This window comes from Rosa chinensis, chromosome 7, assembly GCF_002994745.2.
Source record: "Rosa chinensis cultivar Old Blush chromosome 7, RchiOBHm-V2, whole genome shotgun sequence".
Classification (NCBI taxonomy): Eukaryota; Viridiplantae; Streptophyta; class Magnoliopsida; order Rosales; family Rosaceae; genus Rosa; species Rosa chinensis.
In genome coordinates, this window is record NC_037094.1 from 12,810,353 (window position 1) to 12,827,976 (window position 17,624).

Consider the following 17,624-nt stretch of genomic DNA (forward strand, 5'->3'; position numbering starts at 1 on the left):
GGTTGGGCTTAGCAAATTAGTACCACTCACGTAAAAAGAGTGATGAATGTCTCCCACCCTCTTTCTTCCTTCTTCAACACAGACACAATTGCCTTGAATTAGTGTGACTGGTGTTATTTGATCAGGCCCAACTAGAAGCCCATTAACGTAGAACAGTAAAAACTCAAATTCTTGTTATTTTCTAATAATATTTATTACCTTGATGGCTTGATGTGAACATGTTTCGACAATATTCTTGTTAGATAGGATTACATTTTCAGATTCAAGTACACTTTAAGTCTTTAACTAAATTGACCCAAACAAAAAAACTAACTACTTCTCTTGGCTTTGAGCATTTGAGCACTAGAGAAGCAAGGAGTTACTTATCCAATGTTCTAATAGTAGCTACCAATCTAGAAATCTACCATATGCCACTTCCCATTTACAAATATTCAAGTGTTTCCATCATTTCTCAAGCTATATCATTCATCCAAAAAAAAAATTCAATTACAACTTACAACTTTCCTTGGTAATAAATCAAGGGGGTGAAATTTGCACTCCCCATTTTGTAAACCACACTCCCATTATCTCTTTTGTTCATTAAATTTTCTAAATTACCCTTACCATCTTTCTATATTTTCCTTGCCCCTCATTGCCTTCTGCAGCTCCTCTCTCTATAATCTTCTCTCTCTTACTCCCATATCAACTCATAGACCAAAAAGATCGTCTAACCACCAGTGCCCATCACATTTGGCTCGCCTGTTCGTGTGAAGCGACCCTGAGCTGCTATACTCCGAGAGCGAGAAGCTTGAACCAATTTGCTCCATGAGGGCCTTTGAGGCTATTGCATCCATGCAGCAGGTAACTACTGTGAGCTCATCATTTAGAGGAAGTAGAGTCTCAATACGTTTGTTATAATCACACTTTGCACCCTCTAAGTAGCTTGGCAGATCCATGAACGCTGGTTTCGATTCGATCAAAACCGGGGTTGATTGAAGTAGGGCTGGGATCGGCTCGGTACGGTTCGGTAAATAAGGTATACTGAAACCGAGACCGATTATTTGACTCGGTTCGGTACGGCTCGGTACTCATCAAAATGCCTATCAAAACCGAACCGACCCGAAACCGATCGGTTCGTAACTAGTTCGACACCATTCGGTACACCAGTTCTACTTTCAAAAATCCTGTGAAGTTTCAACTTACAACTTTCAAAGCAATGCAGTCCTTCATCATGATAGAAACTAGAAAGTAAAGACAGTAAGCAACTAAGCATTGGAGGCATGACTAAGTAAGACAGTAAGCAATCAAGTGAATCAACGCATTAGGCATGACAAACTGATCCAGTGATCCCTTAAGACTGTAGGACAGTAAGCAATGAACTCATAAACAAACTGGTAAACTGAAAGCAATCAACTGATCAAGGCATGACTAAGTAATTCAGTAAGCAACTAAGCATTACAGTAAAGGCTTACTAATACTATTACAAGTTTACAACCCAAATAAACTCATAGAAGTATTGCACAAAGGCTGAAACCATAAAAAATTAAAAAGTTTAAAACTGAAACTGAGATTGAGAAATGAGGATAGTTCATGAAATTATAGAAATGACTCAATGAGGACAGTCAACTTGTTTCTGAGTCTTCAGAACCAGAATTCTCAGATTCATCTTCAATCACCTCCACAACTTCATCACTTGCATCCTTTCCCTTTGGTTTTGAAGGAGGACATGAGTTAACACTTGAAGATGCTGAGTTTATATGATCTACACCAAACACAATGATTTGCACAATATCAGAAATTGAAAAACATAAAAATGTAATGATAAAAAAAACTGAGTAGTTGAGTAGAAATCAGAAAACTTTACCTTTCTCACATTTCTCATAGAATTCTGTTTCCTTGATGCCTGGAGCATCCTCTATGCAGCTAATATCATTCCCTCTCAACCAACTTTGCAAACATATCAAAGCTTCCACAGATTTAGGAGTTAATGAACTTCTAAAGTTGTCGATTACTCTCCCTCCAGTGCTAAAAGCAGCCTCAGATGCAACTGTGGACACTTGAACAACCATTACATCTTTGGCTATTGCTGCAAGAACAGGGTACTTAGCTCCATTCAGCTTCCACCATAACAAAATAGGGAAATCTGATTCTCCTAAATTTGTGTACTCAAGAGGGTCCAACAGATACTTGTCCACTTCATGTGCAACCACTTGCTCATCAAGTTCTGAATCAACTTTTCTCCAATCACTCAAGATTGATGCTCTTCCTCTGTTGTCACTGCTTGTTACTGTACTTTGTGAACTTGAGGTTAAAACCTCATTTTTCTTTACAGGGGCATCCTTTGGTGCATAAGCTTCACGATGACATCAACACATCCCTTAACTCCTTGGCTTTTGCTTCCACAATGTCATTATCATACCCTTCTTTTTTCAACAAATGGGTGATATTAAGTAGCTTGAATCTGGGATCAAGAACAAGCCCCATAAACACCAAAGGATTTAGATCCTTGAAGCAGCCATAATACTTGAGAAATTTAGAACTCATGTGTCCTGCCATATCAATCAACACTTTCTCAGTTTCACTCCCTGTTTGCAATTCACGAGCAATAAACAGCTTGTTGATCTCAGTTTCCATGGACAACACATCATGGAAAGTAGTATGAATTGTAGAATGATTACTTGCACTGACCCTCAAAGTAACTTCATAAAAAAACCCGCAGAAACTGAACAAACACCTCTGCCTTATCCCATTCTTCATCTGTCGGTGGCCCAACTCTATTTCTATTGCCTTTGACTGGAACCACATTCCCTTCCTCATTATACTTTTCCTCAGGCTCCTTGAAAGATGCAGCAAAGCCACTGTTAGCATTCTCTAGCACCCTTCCAAAGGCTTTTTTGAACTTCAAGGCAGCTTCCAACATTAAGAATGTTGAATTCCACCTTGTGGGAACATCCATAACCACCAAGCCTTTGCAAGGGACTTGTTCCTTTGCTACACATGCCTTAAAACTATCCAGCCTAGATGCCGAAGACCTAACAAACTTTACAGCATTTCTAATGGCTAGCACTGCCCTATTCAACCTTTTTAACCCACTTCCAACAATCAAGTTACAAATATGAGCAGTACACCTAACATGCATGAACTTTCCCCCTAAGATTGATTCCGAGTTTTCCCTTTTGTTAAGTTTGGACGTAACAAACTCAAGAGCACACTTATTAGCAGCCGCATTATCTACTGTAATGGTTAACACCTTGGTTATTCCCCACTGAATCAAACAAGACTCAATCAACATCCCTATCGAATTTCCACTATGGTTATGGATAGTGTAGAAATTGATAATCCTCTTATGCATAACCCACTCATCATCTATAAAGTGTGCTGTTAGCACCATGTAATTGAAATTCTGAACACTTGTCCAAGTGTCAGTAGTTAGGCAAACTCTATAATGTGTCAAATCAGATTTCAATTTCTTCTTTGTCCTATCATACAACTTCAGAAAGTCTTTCACCAAAGTTTTCCTACAGGGGACCCTAAACAAAGGCTGCATAACATAACAAAACTTCCTAAACCCTTGCTTCTCAACAAAGCTAAAAGGAAGCTCATCAACTACAACCATTTCAACACAAGCTTGCATCACTTCGTCAGGATTATAAGCTACAGCCTTCAATGAATTACCCTTACTTTTGTCACCAACAAGCAGTTTCTGATTCTTATTGACAACCCTCCTTCCTGGATAATACTTGCATGAGTTTTTTATGTGCCTAATCATACCCTGAGTCCCATTTTTGTAAGAATCACAAGCATAGTCTCCTACAGCACCCTTAGGACAATATATACACTTAGCCCTCCTAAACTCTTGCATAATATCTTCTTTACCCTTAACTTTAATCACTTTCGTATCAGTGTATTCCTCAAAGTGATCCCAAACCCAACTACGTTTCCTATCAACTCGAGGATTGTCATGTACCTTTTCACACAAATCTGGAGTTGCTGCCCCTGCTGCTGATGAGTGGCATCTTCGATTGAGGGAGAGGTCCCACTGCTCGAAACAGCCAAGCTGGACTGAGGGAGGGGTAACACTGCTCGGTCTACTCCTTCTTTGCCTACTTCACCTCTCTTCTTACTTCTTCTAAACTGGAATAAAAATAATTAAAGATAATTAGTGAGTAGTGAGCACATAAGTCATAAATTGATAAACTGATAAACAAGTAAAAGTGTAAAACAACAATTCAGTACATCATACATTACATCTTATACATTATAATCTGATAAGCTGACAATCATAGATTATAATCTGAAAAACAAGTAAAGTAGTAAACTAATATCATAAAGTCATAAACTGATAAACAAGTAAACTGTAAACTAATCCCAAATTGATTATAATCTGACAATCATAGATTCATAATTAAACTAATTCCTCCCGGCATGTCCTCTAAAACTCCAGGTCTCCAGCTATTAGAGATTTAGAGTATTAGGCTGTTAGCCTTTAAAAAAATTTCAATGTTCAAAAGCCTCTTCAACTTTTTAACGATACCAACAGATCTCAAACAAGCTTAAGTTTGCAAGTAAGCCATTAGCCATGCATGATAAATTCATTAAAGGTACATGATAAATGGCATTTAGTTAATCTGTGGATGCTTCTCAACGACTCAACGAGTCAACCATCATCCATGATAATCACATACTAACAAGCATCTCATAATCTGATAATCATTTGAAATTCAAAAGAATCAAACCCAATACTTAGACTTACTCCTAGCTTTCCCATATATTGATAATCAAATGATTCAAATCAGAGCCTTCTTCAGTTCGTGAAAGCTGCAGAAGTATTGCCGGTATTGGAATCGGAGCTTTAACTTCTTGAGTTCTTGTCTTCAATTTGTATGAAATCAAATCAATCAATGGAATCGTGGTGCTGAATCGAACAAAGGAGGTTTGGCTGTTTGACTATTTGAGAGTGAAGGACTGAAAGTGAATGCGGCTTCTTTAGGACTTTAGCATTTTAGGTCACCTACCCGAGCTGCATCCCTACATCGATTTGGACCAAGTTAATGGGCCGGGTTGGTAACATCCCGGTATTAAAAAGGCCCAATCTGATCCCGACCCGAGCCCAATGCACTCGGTACGGTTTCGGTTCGGTACTACAGAAACCATAAACGAAACCGAGCCGATCGGTATCGGTACAATTCGGTCGGTATCGGTATCGGTTTCTCGGTCTCCGATTCCCAGCCCTAGATTGAAGTTCATCGAGTTGGAGATGAGGTGATTTCCAGCTTAAATTTAGGCTCATTAGTGATCTAACCATAAATTAGAAATTTCAATTGTTAAGCAATGGCAGCAAAGCCTTCATGATTGAAAAGTACGAGAAGAAAATGTTTTCCCATAGAACTCGATCAGAATGTGAGAACTCAAAGAAATGAAAAGAAGAAAAAAGAAAAGAAGAGAAGCGATGAAGAAAAAATGTTCACCTGGTCAGTTATTGATCAAGAAAATAATGCTCAACCACCCTTAGATGTAAATCCAATGGCAGAGAGAATTATTATTAAGTTTAGGTGTTTTGTTTTCCACCCTTGGATGTAAATCTAAGGGTTATTGAGTATAAATTCTTTGGTCAGCAACTGACCAGGTGAACACTGCGATGAAGAACTAGGGATATTTTTGAAATAAACAATAAAGGGAGTGTGGTTTACAAAAAATAGAGTGCAAATTTCACTCCTCTAAATGAAATTTTTATTAAAATTGTGAGGTACAACGTATATCTAATCCAAAAGCATTTTTACTTGCTCGATGTCTACGCCTGAAATAAGAGATGTCCTGTATGTAATTTCTCACGAGCTCCTCCCACTCCTAAGGGTTAAAGAAGGAGAGAAGAATAGGGTGAGTCTCTCAGTATTATAACAGGAGGGAGTGAGGGAAGCGGCATATATGTAAACGCGTTGAGGGTTAAGGCGAGCCTCGCCTCGCTCTCAGAGTGTGTGTGTATTAATTTAAATTCTTGGGGCTCATAAAAATACAATTACACAATTACCCCATGCTTCAAAAGAGAAAATAGAATTTTTTTTTTCTATGAATATGATACTTATTACTTTGTCACAATCGTATTGTGGACATCACAACATTATTTTTCTCACCTCGTTATATGTCTTAAGTATTGTATAAACTTTGTAGGAGCTGACGATCTTTGTGATTGTAGAGTCATATAAACTTGACTGATTATCGGCAGTCCCACAGGCTTGTATGGAACTTCCAACTCTTCGTCTTTATTGCGTAGTGTTTGTTATTGGGTGATCATTGTGTTTATGACCTTACAACATTGAAGGATCACTGTGGTTTGTGTAACATGGACCGTCTTTTGAGCTTGCAGTGAGAATATGAGGTTTGTTGCGACGGCTTTCGTGGCGGTTCTGTTTGGCTTCTTTCTAGGAGTAAAATTTCCAACGATCCGTTAACTAAGGTGCAAGGCTTTTGTTTGTTTGAATAAGTTTCTAGAATACAACCAACCAAAATCTCTCAATTTATGAAGACCACTTCCCATACGAAATTGAACCTATAATTACTAATGCCAATATGCTTGAATTCACTATCATTCATACATATTCGAATTTGCTATCCATATTCGTATTGTGGACATCACAACATTATTTTTCTCACCTCGTTATATGTCTTAAGTATTGTATAAACTTTGTAGGAGCTGACGATCTTTGTGATTGTAGAGTCATATAAACTTGACTGATTATCGGCAGTCCCACAGGCTTGTATGGAACTTCCAACTCTTCGTCTTTATTGCGTAGTGTTTGTTATTGGGTGATCATTGTGTTTATGACCTTACAACATTGAAGGATCACTGTGGTTTGTGTAACATGGACCGTCTTTTGAGCTTGCAGTGAGAATATGAGGTTTGTTGCGACGGCTTTCGTGGCGGTTCTGTTTGGCTTCTTTCTAGGAGTAAAATTTCCAACGATCCGTTAACTAAGGTGCAAGGCTTTTGTTTGTTTGAATAAGTTTCTAGAATACAACCAACCAAAATCTCTCAATTTATGAAGACCACTTCCCATACGAAATTGAACCTATAATTACTAATGCCAATATGCTTGAATTCACTATCATTCATACATATTCGAATTTGCTATCCATGTTTAGCCTGAAGTTCACTTCACCTTCACCTTCAAACGCACCTGTCCTTGTGGTTATAACCTTCCCAGTGCATGGAGAAGTCTCCGGTGCCACAACGGATACATTCTAGTTTCCATGCCACCACAATGCTAGCAATTCCAAGAGAATATGTGCTGCCAACAGTCATGGAGTACAAGGTAAGTTTCGATGACTTAATTTCATTTAACAAAACTGTTGTTATTACAGGCACTAAGGTCATCGAAACTGTAACGTTATTACCAAAATGAAATTGGGCTGCTAAGATGGTTAAATGTTGTGTCAATCCAAAATGTGTCGTTCTCAGCATTGATGTCCAGAATTCAGATATATTAGTGGTAATCTTTCACGGCTTCAGCATGCTAAATGGTTGTGACGGTAGGAGGGAGCAAACTTTTGGTGAAGACTCCAACAGTACGTACTTGAACCAGAAAAGTACTAATAATATGATAAGGAAGATCATGCAATTCTTAAATCGATGAACCTAAAATTTGAAACCTTATTTACCAGTGAAAACAGTACTGAGAAATATTAGAGATCTTGTGGCAAATCAGAGCAATTTTCTAGTTTTTACAACAAAATATTCAGTTATTACTGCTGGTCGCAAAATGCCACCCTGTAGATTGCCTAGCTAACTCATCATTAACTACACAAATAAATGAAATAATAACCTAACTTGAGAAATAATGAGTAAGAAAATTAAATTGAAGATCATGTGCCAAGATTAGTGTGATCTTTATAATTGCAGAGAGTTATTGCTCTGCTAATCTTGGTTGTGCAAGTGTAATCTATAGGGTTTTAAGTCATTGCTATGAACCACTTAATCGTTGGTATGAGAGGTTTAGGGAATTACTCAAATGAAAAGTTAAAATAAACCTATATTATACCCAATAACTTTATGATTTTTGATTATGCAGAACGGAAGTCAAAATGTTTTTGAAGATTCCTGCTGGTAATAACTTTCTGTTGTTATCAGATTCAAGATTCAAGACTGTGTCAGTGAGCCGTGATCTGTTGGTTAACCAACCTAACTAACACTGTAGAGGTCACAGATTCAAATCTCACTGACATCAGGAATGTGGTGGGGTGAGGAGTTACATCGTCGTTCAGAGTAAAAAAAAAATTAAAAAATTTAAAACTGTACAACCATTATTAGTTCATAATGGCAAGACCTATAATTCTATAATTTTGTATGTAAATATAATATAACAGATGGTTGGTTCTGCATTAATTCATAATGAAATGCATATTGTGAATCGGTAAATCCACTCGTGAACCATTCCACACATCACATGCATCAGTAGTCCAAGTCCGGTTAGAGTAATAACAAATAGATTCAACAACCACATGGGTTTTTGATGCTTGCTTCAACATTGGGGCCCAAATGTATTAAAATTGATTAGATTAATTACTAAATTAGATCGAGTATCTAAATGTCTTTAATTTGTATAATTGTTTAAGCTTTCACTTTGTTACTGATCATTCTCCAAGTATGTTATAAATTTGAGAAAATTTCACAAATTGTCACTCAACTATAACTCACACTTTGGTCACTGAAGTTTTAAATATATCATTTTGGTCACTCAACTGTTACACTGTCAATCACTTAAGTCACCCAAATAGTATTTTTTATAATTTTTTTTAATGAAAAAAATTAACAAAGTGACTTAAGTGATTGACAGTGTAATAGTTGAGTGACCAAAATGATATATTTGAAACTTCAGTGACCAAAGTGTCGAATGAGTCATAGTTGAGTGACCATTTGTGAAATTCTCTCTATAAACTTATAACATAAAGTTTTTGAGTTGAGTCCTTGTGATAGCTGATTATAGAGATGGAAGTGCTGAATTAGTACAGAGATTATGTGAAGCAGTTTCATTAACCATAATGAACATGAAAAGTTTAGGTGCTGAAATTGCTTGAAAACATCATATATATAGTTCATGTTCCATCTCAACCACTTGAGGGCTCCCCACTCATTGAAATTTTAATTAACTAATTACAGAACCGGGTCATCACCCACATCAGAACTCTCACAAAACAGAGTTAAAGAATGAACAGAATAAAGAAAGAAGAGGGTCTGGATTTAAAGAGTACTGATCTATCTATCCATATCTTCAAATAGTTCAGGGCATTCCATGATACTGTCCAAAGAAGGCTTCCAAGCTTCTTCAACTAGTACTAACTTACCTCTGCCTTTCTGGATCTCCTCCAGAACTTCTTCTAAGCTCTTCTTCCCTCCTTTGTCTTGCAGCTGAAGCATCAACATCTGTAGCTCTTCTTTTGTCAGCACAATCTTTACCCTCAATTTTCCATCTTCCCCCGAATTGATGCCTTCCTTCCCAAACCTAATCTCATCTCCTTTCTGCTTCTGCATCTGCTGCATTTGATCCTCTTCTTGCTGATTCTGTGCGCATGTCTCCATGCAGTTTCCCATGATCTTGGGGTTCCTGTATGCTCAAAAATTGCTTTCAAATCCGCGAACCAAACGAACCCTAAACAACTGTGTTGGGGTTTTGTTGTGAAGAAAAACACCTAGTTGTAGAAGTAGTTTTAGCTTAGACAGAGCTATTGTCTATGTAAGGTTGGGATGAGAGAAGGGAGAGCATGTACTTATAGGGGAGCAAGTCCAATTATTTGGTTACAATAAAAACAAAGACAAAAAGATTACGTAGATATGTATGATTTGTAATTTGTAGGATTTAAATTCTTTACTTCAAGAGTGAAAACCTTCTTTACTCACCGTTTATGTCATATTCTGACATTTTATGAAGGGATTGGTGGACTATGACATACAGCTAACTCATTGTTTGTCCCATTTAAAAACAAAATTCAAAATGATTTTTGTCACGATATTGTTAAATAGAATAGAAAACCATTTCTATATTGCTTGGTTAGAAAGCCATGAGAGAACAGACCATTATTTGTCGGTACCAATTTTCTGGCTGATATCAATGTATAGAAATTAGTACTGTTTTTTGTACAAACTGTGGAATCACAAACCAAACAAAAATCAGTTCTTATCTATAATACATACTGTGGAATCACAAACCAAACAAAAATGAGTTCTTATCTATAACACAAATTGTGGAATCACAGACCAAAGAATCATTTTAGCCAAATTTTGGAAGTATTTTGATAGAAAAGTATTTGAAAATTTAAGATGCTCAAACACGAGAGAAAACAAAACCCCCTTTGTCACTTGTTTCCAATTTGCTTTTATTTTATACTAATGCCAATAAGTTTTGCAGCCTTTATCTATGCGCTAATGACCAATAGTTGTCGGAAGGATCATAAAAGATAATAAACACCTCATCAATAGTGCTTCGTTTTAATTACTACAAGTTATAAAAGTGAAACATATGTGGTTAGGGTTGAAGATTCATTCATGATTAGAATAAATATTTGATGACACTGTTCAACACCGTAACCAAAAATTTCACGGTACATGATCATCCACAGCAGCTATATTTAAAGATAATCTTCTACTAATGCAACCATAACTTTTTTGTTCTTTTTCGAGCCAAATAGAGAGAGAGAGTTGGCAATCTGGACATTTCTTGGAATCTAGAGACCAAATCAATGGAAGTTTCACGATCATAATAGATCGACCGCAGTTCCCGGATATGTCACGGGCATACAGGAAACCAAACCTCATATGCCCAGTTGCCCACCATGACATGATCATATAATAGAGAAATTTATAGCCCAAGCGTTTTTGTTTAATGATAAAAAGAAATGAACTTATAAAAGCCTGTGGAAAATTAGTCACCGTCAACCATTCAAACCATTCTATAATTTTGCTTAACGCAGAAATATTTTCTCTTCATTGAATCAAAATATAAAAGCAATAAATCAACTTTTTCTTAATGTGCATGTGAATGTGGCATAATTTACGTAAGAAAAGTCGATCGATTTCACCTACTTTAGATTTTATTAGAAGTGAAATACTACTTGGATAGTGATATGCAACTTTGCGAAAATAACAACACTGCCTTTCTCATTTCACGACCAAAAGTGAGGAAAAACAAGCAAATTTCTCATTCCTTTTCATCAATGAGTCAACTTTAAAAGCAGAACAGACTATGACCCATAGTGACCTACAAACTAGCTCAGAGTGACCTAAGTCAGTTTTTAGTGACCCAGTGACCTAACAGATAAAAACAAAAATACAAAAGCATTGGATAGAGTCTGACCCCGTGACCTACCAACGGGTGAACTTGCTCTAATGCATGAATCCAATCAGATGCCAAGATTTTGGGGTGGAATCAGTATGTGAAAGACAACTTGAACGGTGCAAGGCAACCATCCCGAAAGACAAATGACCCGAAATTCTCTAAAGGCCTAAAGGGAGATTAGGGTGTCACAGGCGAAGAGTCTGTCACATTATCTGGTAGTGACATCATTCTGTTTTGCTTCATACATCAGCTTAAGAGTGACTAAAGTTCATACTTCTACATTGTATGTTCCTTAAAGCGGTGTGAACACTAATATGTCTTAATCCATCTTCATTGTAAAGCAACCACTAGGGGCCATTTATAATAAGTAGGCTTATGACAGAAACTTCAAATGAAATTTAACAGTAATGCAAGTGTGATTGGACCTTTATTAAAGCCGAACCACTGTCATCTTTGCAGGGTTAAGGTTTTCTTCCCTTACAATGGCAATCCAACATGTGATATTCCATTCAAAGTAGGGACATTCCTGTCGAAACCCCAACTACCAAAACTAATTTAGCTCAATCTCGACGTAATCATGACAATAAATGACATTTTACATAAATAAAGCATAATCGGAGAAAATCAAGCGATTTTTCTAACATGCGACAGATGAGAAACGTAATAGAGACTCGGCTTGGACTACATGAATTATAGTTTATTTCTACGAGGATAAATAGAAAATATTTCAAACTTCAAAACACTTATTTTCAAAATAGGAAATTTTCTCCTTGTCTAAAGCAGATCAAGATCAGTTCACCTTCGTCGACCAGGTACACTAGTACAGTAATCCTTATTACTCGACAGTCTCCAGAGTTTAGGTAGACGAATGACGAACTTTTAAAATTTGAAAGACTCAATCAACTGTAAAACAGATGAATACAACTATTCCCCTTTCCCAAGGGAGCAAAAACAAACCTACTTTTGTCCCCTCTTTTAAAGTGTGTTGACAAAACTAGCAAATTGATAATGACGGGAATAGTTAACAGTTAAGTGTCAATCACAAAATCAGGGGCCCTAGATTTACTAAACCAACCACATTATTTAATTGCCAAGCTTTAGACCAGAAGAACGATGCAACAAATCAACGTCCGGTCGCACATGAAGTTTTGAGCTTATTAAACAGATAATTTCACTAACAGACAATGCAGAATGAAACCTATCAGAATATAGATGATGTAGAACCGGCAGATGATGCATAAACTCTCTCTTGCCATAGTTCCTACTATTTTGCACAATAGGTTGAATTAATTTCCTTGTCAGCTCACAACTAGAAATGTCTTCTTTAGCATTTTAGTTTCACATGTTCTACAGCAACACATGTTCTTCCTAAACAGTAATGGTCTTAACCAAAGTAACCCTGAAAAATATACACAATCATAGCGATTTAGAGAATTCACCTGATTTCATGTCAAAGTTATTTAGAGGAAGTTCAAATTAAAATCATAAGGTGCTTGATAAGTCAGCAAAGAAATAACCATGGATACTAGTAAGAGCATTCTAACTTTAAAAAGCCTAAGATAAGCAAAGGCCTTTTATAATGTTACTGAAACCTGGATCAACTCCAAATGCAGAAACAGAAGATTAATATTATTACATGCATGTAACTGCAGCAAAGATCCAGGAATAACTCACTCTACACGCCTGCGTTTCTTTAGATTCTCAAAAATCTGGTGGACATCAGCAGATGTGATTGCTTTCGATGGATCAAATGATCCCTGCAAAAATAAAAAAATTGATAATTTAGAAAATCTCACGTTCTGAACCAGCTTCTTTGCATGATTTTAATATATAAAAGCAATGCATGGAACAAAACTATATTTTTAATCATGGATAACATACCAGGAAAGAACAAAGCTCATCTTTGATATCTGCAATACCATTCAGAATCTCAATTTTCTCTACATGGCCAAGGTTATCCAGCATACTTAACTCTGCCCCCTCACGTTGCTGCAACTTTTCTTCTCTCTTCTGCTTTGCCATTTTCTCATACTCAATGATTGAGTCCTCCTTGTCAATTAGAAAATTAATATGCTTCTGTTTATAAAATTCACTGCACTTTTCACACCTGCAAAGAGCATTCCGCCAGTTTTTTGAAAGAAACATTGGCTTACTCTCTGAAACAGGGGAAGCAACTGCCAGATCAACTCCAATAGCGCAAGTAGGACGTGTATCAGCATCTGTAGCACATTGCTCTGAACATATATTCTTCCCAGAATTTTCTCCAAGTGAAACTTCCCCTCCAGATACAGATTCAGAGTTGGTAGTAGAACTCTGAGGAATATTTTCTAGCTTTCCAGATCCACAAGCTAAAGGTACTTCATCTGCTATAACTTCTTTATCTTTTCCAGTCTTAACAGAAGAATTGTTTTGGCTCCTTGCTTCCAAGATGATTCGAGTATATAGTCTTAGAAAGGAGCAAACTTTTGAGCATGCTGCGCATATAAAATCCTCATATAGAGGTTCACCTTCTCCATCTCTTGGAATCTGTAATAAAGGACGAGTACAATGTTACCATGATAGTTGGACAGAATATCAACCATTGGATAATTAAACACTTTTGGATGTAAACATGTCAATTGAGCATGATTTTTTTTTTTTTTTTACAAGTAGACTCCAACCCAACGAAATTTGTAAGATAAGCATTTATGAAATTTTAAATTTCATGAATGTAGAAATACAAAGTAAACATCAGGAAGACCTCAAGTTTTCAAGCGCCAAAAGTATTCCAGAGTAGGACTTGGTACTGTAATGATACAACTATACTAGATTTTATCAATGTGGCCAACGCTGATGATGAGGCAAATACGAACTGATCAAGAGCAGTTTCAGAGTAAAACAGATGAACTGAGATCATTTCTAAAGTACATGCAGCCATCCCAACATGAGTTTAGGTTTATGTCATGTCTACAACTTGGCTGCTGAGCTTGACAGCAAGACACAGTAACCCAGTAATATTTTACTAATTTCATCACTGCTGAAACATGCAGTTAACACAATGCCCAAGAATATGATACCACAAGTGAAAAACATATCAGTAGCCCATGCTACTAACCTCATCAGAGGAATCAAGACCAATATGTTCCTCATGGAACCAGTCCTCACAGAAGCAGCACTGTATCATCTCTACTTGTTCTTCCACGTCTGGATCAGGATAGGGGCGGCCACAGGTACAGTAGGAACCTTTGAAGTTATGATTGTAGGAGTTCTCAACATTTTCGATATCTTTACTTGGGAAAATCTTGCAGTAGAACTCACCAAATTTTGAATTTCCACAATCACATCTGAAGTTTCTCTTGGTCCATAGTTCCACAATCTTGTCCAAGTAACAATAATTACCACCATTAGTAATAGGATACATCAAGATATATCCATTTAAGTAGTTTAGAAACACTAAATCAGTACGTATAAATATAATGAACCAGAAATAGCAGTTCCCAAAAGGAAACAGATACCAGTATTCTCCTTCCCGCAACAGAGCTAGAAAAAGGAAATCAGGTTCTAAAAAGGGTGAAGCAAAAGCAAGCACTGCTAGTTATGGTTTGAAACTTTGAAAGAATATAAGGTGGTTCAAACTTCATAACATATCTCTTCAGACTCAGCTTGATTTCCACCCTAATCCTAGAAATTGAAATCAAATCCATATTGAAATCAAATCCATATTTCACCCATATAATCTTTTTGTTATTTCTTACCTCAAAATCAAATCATATTATTTTGGTTAGGCGCTAAACAATCATTTTTCTAAAGTGAGAAATCTTTCAAGCTATGATTGGGACACGAAAGACACAAAATTTAAAGTCACTTCTTAGGTCAACAATGTCAATATGACTCTCTCGAGTGAATAGATTGGAATGGTGCAACTAGCTTAGATATGCATACAAAAGAAAAGACCCACTAATCAAGTAACTAAAACCAAATCATTTCCAAAATTGGCCAAAATTTCAGCAACTTTCAGGATATTTCTACTGTTCTGATAGAATCTAAAAAGTTCAGTCCAAAATTTCAGCAATATTTTTGGGAAGGGAGAAATTTGGGCTGTTTAGCTCCTAAAAACAACACTTCGCTGCAAATTTTAACTTCTAAGACATTGGTCAACATAATAATACTTGTCATCACAAAATCATGGCTTTTGATAGCTGTCTCTGTATATTTCCTTCTTTGGGCCATAGGCTCCTTTCCTTTATTCAGTTCAGATAAGAATATCAACTAATCAAAGTACCTCATGGCCATCATGACAAGACAAGCTGCAAGCTGTGCAAACTCCAGCATTACCATCTGGTGTGCAAGTCAAGCATGAGAAAATTGCTTGCCTCTTCATGTACCCATTATTATAGGTACACTCCTTGCCTTCATCGCCACCCAAAACCAAATCAGCTTCCTACATATAATCAAACACCAAACGGTTACAAAATGTATAGTCAACATTATAAACTTTTTTCAATGTTGACTAATACACTTTTTAGATTAAGACTATGAAGGGAAAACAAGGCAGTCCCACAAGATTTTTGCTCTAGCTCCTTGAAACATTTGTCTTGGTCAATTGATTAAACAAATATACCAAACTGCACATCAATATGAAGATGAAAGGGTGGTTTCATCCACCAAAACAATCTGACAAGTAGAAGAGCTACGGATTGTGGAATTAAGAACAGAGTTCAAAAGAACATGTTACTCATTATGTTCATTCTCCTAATTCTTTTCCATTTGTTCAAATACTTCCTCAGTTTGCTGACCAAATATTAGTATAGCTACCAATACAAAATATTTGTCACCAACCCTTCTCCAGTTGTGTATGTTACCCTTTTGAATGAGTTGAGCTCAATATTCTCCACTCTAGAGTATGAAACCTAACTTCGTTCATTTACTCGACACTCAGAACTTGTGGGTCAAACCAAGCTGTTGCATGATCAAATTAAGCTCTAGACAAGCACTGGCACTATACCTTTACCAGATGTGCTTCAAAGAGTTAGTTTTGTTGGTTAAAAACTTAAAACACAAACGTAGCACATCTACTTATCCCCAGTCACAAAATGTATTTTCTTTTCATCATCACACTTTCAACATGTACTAATTTTCCTTCACAACAAAAATCAACTTACGCATCTTTGAACAATCACACAGTACCTCAATCAATTCATACACAACACACTCTAAAATTAAGGAGAGGACTGAGGACTCAAATAAAGATTAAAAAGCCACACAACTTTGGTGCAGATCAGCCTAGGACGGTTAGGTTTCGTTTTTCCATTTGAAACATGCTTAGCAACAGATCAACGAGAAGTATTGTTCAAGACTAATATAATTTGAATGCCAAAAAACTAATAAAGCCTAAAACTTTTCAGAGTCCCCAAACAATTATCAGTTAGAAAAAAGAGCGCCAGCACCATAAGCACACAAATGCAGCATTTGTAACCAATTCAATTTTCCAAATCTCTTATATCGAAAACCCGAATAAACTCGAAAAACCAGTAACCAGTATAGCGATAGAAAGAGCCTAACCAGTTCCTGGTCCTCAACATCCTTCAGATACTCTTCGATTGTCACGGTCTCACCGTCGTGGCCCTCATCCGCGAACGCAGGGTCCATCTTCACCAACACAATCAACAGCTTCGGCGCAAAACCCCTGTCACCAAAAAACCCAATCAAAATTAAATGGTTAGTCACGAAATTAATCGAGAAATTACAATGAAGAAATGGGCAATCGGCCCCGGAACAGAAAACCCTAGATTTTGAGGGAAAGGGAAAGTGGGTGTTTTGGAGAAAAGTACCGATCTTTGAGGGTGAGGCGTCTCTAGGGCGCTGGAATTGGAGAGAATGCGGAAAGCAGGTGTGGGATTGAAGCAGAAGAGAGGGGTTTGGAAGAGAGAGAGAGAGAGAGAGAGAGAGAGAAGCAGAGAGTGGGGTGATGTGGGGTGAGAAGGATAGAGATTTATATTTGTGGTGAAGGACTATAAGGACATTTTCCCGCCATCTGTGATCAAATAAATGACGAATCCCGTTCCCTCCAAATGTGAATATCTGTTGGATTTCTTTGCTCATGTAACTTTTTTGTTTTCTTGTAATGTCTAGTTCATGTTTTTTCTATTTTCCTTCGTCTGCCAATAAAACCCTTTTTCTTTGCTTTACCAAAAAAAAAAAAAAAAACCCTTTTTCTTTTTTAAATTAGATGGAAAAAATATTATGAGATAGGAGGATGGTAGATGAGAAGTGTGAAGACAAAATGAAAAATAGGTGAAGTTAAGTTCAATCCGTTCCCATTGTTTTTTTTTTGTAAAA

General features: G+C 36.8%; 2 protein-coding genes across 3 annotated transcripts; both read right to left on the reverse strand.

Moving 5' to 3' along the window:
* Positions 1-9,229: 9,229 nt before the first annotated feature.
* Positions 9,230-9,565, reverse strand: LOC112177425. The gene has a single exon (XM_024315714.1). The coding sequence runs from the start codon at positions 9,563-9,565 to the stop codon at positions 9,230-9,232; it is 336 nt and encodes a 111-aa protein (XP_024171482.1).
* A 3,166-nt stretch (positions 9,566-12,731) lies between these two features.
* On the reverse strand, positions 12,732-17,258 carry LOC112180305 (putative E3 ubiquitin-protein ligase UBR7). Of its 2 annotated transcripts, XM_024318836.2 has the most exons (6): positions 17,117-17,258; positions 16,848-16,971; positions 15,568-15,726; positions 14,401-14,661; positions 13,188-13,832; positions 12,732-13,063 (listed from the first exon to the last, which is right to left on the reverse strand). In XM_024318836.2, exons 2-6 carry the CDS (start codon positions 16,932-16,934, stop codon positions 12,977-12,979), a joined length of 1,239 nt encoding a protein of 412 aa, XP_024174604.1. In that variant the 5' UTR covers positions 16,935-16,971; positions 17,117-17,258; the 3' UTR covers positions 12,732-12,976. The 2 variants fall into 2 exon arrangements, with proteins under 2 accessions (XP_024174604.1, XP_040367684.1); XM_040511750.1 differs by lacking the exon at positions 14,401-14,661.
* Positions 17,259-17,624: the final 366 nt, after the last annotated feature.